General features: G+C 41.4%; 1 protein-coding gene across 1 annotated transcript in view; it reads left to right on the plus strand.

The window, feature by feature from the left end:
• grapa (GRB2 related adaptor protein a) overlaps positions 1 to 4,149 on the plus strand; it is a 37,510-nt gene extending 33,361 nt beyond the window's left edge. The window contains exon 5 of the mRNA XM_069149720.1: positions 2,651 to 4,149. Within this exon, the coding sequence (XP_069005821.1) occupies positions 2,651 to 2,836 (186 nt within the window). The 3' untranslated portion in view covers positions 2,837 to 4,149. The remainder of the gene's footprint in view (positions 1 to 2,650) is intronic.
• The last annotated feature ends 2,018 nt before the right edge of the window (positions 4,150 to 6,167 follow it).

A 6,167-nucleotide genomic window follows, 5' to 3' on the forward strand; every position in this document is an offset into this window, starting at 1 on the left:
AGAGAGGATCAATACCACTCTCACGTCTGTACCATAATTACGGATGGAGCCAGCAAATTTATTTTGGCACAGACTGGAAACAGAGTGAAACAGCACGTCTGGCTCAGAAACAATCCTGCACATAATTTCCCGTAAAACCAGAACTTTTTGGACACAATGAACAAAAGAGAATTCATGTGTAAATCAGTGGACTTGAGAGGTGCTGTTAGGTCGATTATGTTCCAGTTAGACAGAGCCAGGCTCCCCTGAGTCACACCTGGCTGAGGTGTTACTTGTTAAAATGTTGAAGAATTTCGATATGCCAAATCCGAAGACACTATTTCTCCAATGAATGCATGAAATACATTATCATAAGTAAGAACTGTATATATAACACAACTGTCATTGTCATTGTAATCTTGTGGCAGCTTGTACAGACCTGTTTCCCAATAGGGATTATAATAACTAGGATTAATCAGTGGAAAATAGTATTTATCATCACCAACTATTTAGGTTTTTGCTCTGTCTGTGTACTACTACGACTTGTTAAGAACTCCCCGGCAGGATTTATATTCAATATGAATGATCAGACTGACTGTGGTCTGGCTAAATAAAAGATAAATGAAAAAGATAAATAAAATAAATTTGTACTTTATGGAAACTAAGAATACATTGTTTATTAAATGGAAACAGTATCAACTGGTTTCTTAACCTGAGCACAGACTGTTTACAAAGGCACTGAAACTCATCTTAACTGTTAGCAGCACCTGTTGGTATTCTTGTTTTCTTTTCTTTTGTTTTAACACTGTAGAGTTAACAAGTACAACTGCTTCAAAGAACCTCCTCTCAGTTTGAACTTTCACCTACTGGATCATTGCTGTGGAATTATTTTCCAGATGATAAGAAAAGCATGAATTTTTCGATTCAATGAGTGAGAAATTCTCCAAAACAAAGAGAAGACTCTCAATAGAGATATTTTGAAAACAATATTGCCAGTATTCAAACTGTGATGAAAAAGTGTCTGTGAAAAATATAGATTGAAATAACATGGATGAAATAAGAAGCTTAAAAAACATTGGCGCACATAAATATTGTTTAGATTGAAATACATGTCTTCGGTTAATAGGGATGGGTCATGATTTTCAATTTTTTTAATTGTCATTAAATCATGCAAAACTTTAATAGTTTACGGAACAATTTCCTTTTCTTGAAAAATTCAGCTGCCCCTGTTCCTGGTAGAGATGCATAACTAATGGACCTAAAAGCTGTTTGCCAGCAGCAATTGAGCATCAAAAGAAAAATAATCCATTTATACCAGGCTTCATTAAAACATGTGTGGCACTGTGAGATTGGATGTTACTACAGAAACAGGAGAAACCATAGGCCGTATAAAAATGGACGGAGTCCCCACATCTGAAAAATGAAGCGAATGCAGAAGTGCCTTAACGTGTAATACCACTGAGGCCACTAGGTGCCAGCTTCAAAAATCCTCTGGCTCTAATGGCCTCCCATTCCAAGAGCATCATTATCTAAATTCCCTCTTTCTGATGAGTGTCCCGGTGATCTGAAAATTAGTCCATAATTAATTAGATACTAGGCCTAAAGAGAGCTTAGGGGGAAATCTGATTTGATTGACATGCCAGTGGCGCAGTCAGGTTTCCAGTATATGTAGGTAGGTAGGTAGGTAGTTACTTTATTAATCCCTGAGGGGAAATTTTTTAAATTTGTGTCCTCGGGTTCTCAGTCATATTGAGTCAGATCCAGATCCTCCCCACCTCGGGCAGGTGGCGGCACCTCTGGCCCCAAAAAAACAAAATAGTGAGGGCCAAAATGTCAGACTCAAGGTTTTACAACAGCAGTTTATAAACTTGTGGGTGACGTCCGGTGATTTGCCACTTGGCTTGGAGACACGGCTTTGAACTTGTTGTTGTGCTTGTGTAGTTAAAATAGTGCCATGGATAGTCTTACTAATATTAATTAGCTATTTGCAACATAGAAACCCAACTTACTGTGTGTTATGATATTTTCATATCCTGGGAGTGTTGAGAAAGATTTAGTGCATTCATGTGGGATAAATGCATAGTTTGATATTTTAGAGAGTATTTTTTCCTTGCTGAGTGAATAACGATACCACTGCTGTGTTTGTATGATAAATGTGACGCTAAAGGCAGCAGCTGGTTAGCTTAGATCATCACAAAGACTAAGAAACAGAAAGGAACTGATAGCTTGACCAGGTCCAACACTAACAAAATCAGCCAGGCTAGCAGTTTCTTCCTGTTTAAAGTTTTTGTGATGAGCTCAGCAGGCCGCATGTAACTCTTGGCAAGGAAATGAATAAGCAAATTTACCAGAAGGACTAACAATTCTTTTTAAGTTCAGCCACTTTTATTTTTTTTGCAGAAATCTTTTATAACAGCCACAGAAATGATATAATGATTATTCGGCTGTTTTTTGGGCTGATTTCCAAACGTGTCATTGCCTGGAACTAGTCTGCAGCACGGGGGAGAGAAGCAATGCTCTAATGCATTAGTTCTTCTATCTTCCATGATATTGTGAATCCTTTTGAAGTAGATGGTGTTGTCCTTAGAGTTTGGCTGAGTTTACAGTCTCTATCAAAAGCTGTGATGTACATTTTTCATGAACTTTCTTCTCCTCCGTCCCTGACCCACAGCGTCCCCATCATGCCCACGCTCTCTTCGACTTCACTCCTCAACACCCCTCCCAGCTACGTTTCCTGCGTGGTGATGTCATCGAAGTCATTGACTGCTCTGATTCGCTGCGCTGGAGGGGCCGTTGCCATGGACGCGTGGGCTACTTCCCACCGGAGTACGTGCAGCCCATTTACCAATGTCAATGACCTGCCGTGTGAAAAACAGCCGTACCTGCAGGTTCATGAATGAGCCATCCTGACACCCACCCCCACCCCCCGCTCTCCTGAACACACACACACACACACACACACACACACACACACACACACTGCTCCCCTGCTCTGCACTTACGCCAAATAACTTCTGGAGCCGAGACTGACTGAGGTACAACTGAACTGCTCATTATGTAACTGGCTCCTCCCATTTCCTTTTGATGTCACTTGTTGAACAAAAAAGCCTCCAAATCAGCTGCTGCAGGCTCGTCAATCTCTCCCACCTGATCCCACGGCTCCATTTCTCTTTAAGCATGCAAAAAAAAACAGACATGGACCTCTATACTGTGGAGAACTGTCACATATAAAGTCAGTCACATAGACACACACACACACACACACACACACTCCCAGGCATAATCATTTAGAGCTCATCAGCACAATAAAAAGAAACACACATAAACACTAACCTGATTGGGGAGGGGGGGGGGGGTAAAAAAAAGAAAAGAAAAGAAAGGAGCCCACGAGAGTGTGTGTGAAGGAAGGGCAGGGGTTTCTCCAGTGCAGATTTGTTCCAGTATTTCGTTGTCGGTCCCGCGAGGAGATCCGGTGAGCTGAGCAGAGACACAGAAAGTCATTGTGATGTGAATATTGGGGCCAAACACTCAGAGGATCCTGACACAGCAGATTTCTCTCTCACTGGGCGGGTGTGTGCGTATGTTTGTGTGAAGGTTGTGTGTGTGGCTAAAATGTGGATTTGGATACAGGTAAAACTGCAAATTGTACATTCATGGATGCATGTTGGATGTTACTGAGAGAGTGAATGCATGTGTGTATGGGTTTGGAGATGTTGGCTCAGTGTGTGTGTGTGTGTGTGCGCGTGCGTGCGTGTGTGTGTGTGTGTGTGTGTATGTGTGTGTGTGTGTGTGCGCGCGTGTGTGTGTGTGTGTGTGTGTGTGTGTGCGTGCGCATGTGTGTGTACCAGATAAGGATGTTGCCGTGTGACAGTGGCCAGTCAGATGAACACTGCCCAGATGCCGCTGTGTTCGTAGATACACTGCTTCAAATGTAACAAGCTCAACTCGATTCATGGATCATTTGTTTCTTTCTATGTATTTATTCTTATTCATGTGCAATCTTAAAATGCATATATGGCAAGTAAAACGAAACATTGTATAAAGGTTTTGCTTGTGTTGCAACAAAATGTTTAAGAAAAAACACATTTAATGTGATTAACTGTAAAAACAGTCTTCCTTAACCTGTAATGACAAAACATTTAAATAAAGGGATACATTTACCTCCTTGAATCTGAAGCTTGGACATTATTGTATATGAACTTTATGTGACATTAGTTTTTCTTTTGCAATAGAATCCTTATATGAGAGACCAGAGTACACAAACTTATTGCATGTGCAAATTTGCCATTATCTTTGATAGAAAGCATACTGTATGCACAACACCATGACTGTGCACTTAAAGTTGGGGTAAGCAGTTTTTTTGTCCCCATCCTTGGGCAAAAGTTCCATAATAATCGTTCCGCATGAAGTAAATCAAGAGGTCTGAGAGAACACTGGGCTGCTGCACCTCCTCTCTGCTGTGTATTCAGGCTTTAAAGAAAACTCTATCATAGGCCATCTAAGAGAGGGTGTTCCTATCAGCTCTTATACAAATGCAGATGCAGATACACGTGCCCCATTTCTTCAGATATCAAGCCTGAGTTATTGCAGAAGCTCGTAGATAAAAAGTTGGCATTCCAGCATTGGCAACAACTAGAAGAGACTTTTATTGATCCTTGTTCCAGCTCCTCTATTTCCATCACTGGATCTTAAACGTCAGAATTCATAGTTAAATTGATAGTAAAAATAACACGTAGTTGCCATCCACTCTGGCCAAGCTTTCTGGACTGTATTTAATAAAGTGTTACAATATTTATATGGTAGTAATATTGTAGATGGTGTGCCACACACACACACACACACACACGCACACACACACACACACACACACACACACACACACACACACACACACACACACACACACACACACTGGAGTTATGAGAGGAATGCAGCGCTGCTTCTCTCATCACACTGTTTGAAATGAAGCAGGAAGCAGGCTAACATCCTATAATTCCCCGGGACTGAATTACTTCTGGTTTGTTGCCTTTCACTCCACTGTCTCCTCTTTTCTTGTTTTTATTTTGAACCTCTGTGTTCATTCCTCCTGACAGAGTCACCTCTGGCTCGCCAATGACATTTTGTCGATAAACTATCGGCATCCAGCAGAGGAGAAGAAGAAAGGAGTTCAAGGTGCACCAGGAATAGTTCTGCTGTTTTCTTCCTCTGATCTTTTTAAAACTGCTGAGTCACTTTGAAGTGTCTGCGCGGTAGACAAGGTGTGTGTGTGTGTGTGTGTGTGTGTGTGTGTGTGTGTGTGTGTGTGAGAGAGACCAACAGCTTCATAATGACACATTTGTGTCATACACTAAAAAGTAATACAATATTTAAATATTTAAATACCAAACCTCACTGTCACAAAGTAAAACAAACAGTGAAAAGTAAAAGATGAGACAAAGAAGGAGATGGAGACAAACAGGACAACAACTAACAGTGAAACATGATGAGATACAAAATAACAGCAGGGATAAAAAAACAAAACAGGAAGACGCAGAGTGCTGATGAATGATGGAGGGAAGGGTGAGGAAGCAGTGCGTCAGCTTCGAGAATGAGGGTGGAAATAAAAGAACAAACAGCAGAGGAAGATGTGTGAGCTGTGTGACATCACTGCTCTTCAAGTGTTAGAAGCTGATACAATGAAACAGTTGAACCAGACTGACTGACTGGCTGACTGACTGACTGACTGACTGGTCTCTGGCCGGTTAGGCCCTTGACAGCGCAGGGAGAAATAATCAGCCTGCAAACCGGTCGAGCACCGTCAGCCAGCAGAGCAGTTTATGAGATGATTAGTCATATGCTGTCAGCGAGCAAGTCAACGATGAGATGGGCAGTTGATGAGTCAGCAAAATAGATTCACCTTCCAAGTCACTAAATGTGATCAGCAGAGACAGCCAGCCAGAGTGAACGTTGGAAATATGCCAGGCTTCTTCAAGACATAATTTGGAAAGTGAAAACACAGCAGGTCCAGCTTTTTCAGTAATATTTCCCCCAAACATACTTTTAAAAAGCTTCGCCAGGTGAAGTTGCCTTACAATGGAGCAAAAAGTCACGTCAGTTTCAGCATTTTTGCCAGAAGATGAAGGCATGAGATTGCAGGAAGACAATGAGCCCAAACACACCTCGTAGCTTTGTAAGAACTTGAAGACCAA

This window comes from Embiotoca jacksoni, unplaced genomic scaffold (assembly GCF_022577435.1).
Source record: "Embiotoca jacksoni isolate LCO1_2020_lvr unplaced genomic scaffold, fEmbJac1.0.p SCAF_15, whole genome shotgun sequence".
Lineage (NCBI taxonomy): Eukaryota > Metazoa > Chordata > Actinopteri > Embiotocidae > Embiotoca > Embiotoca jacksoni.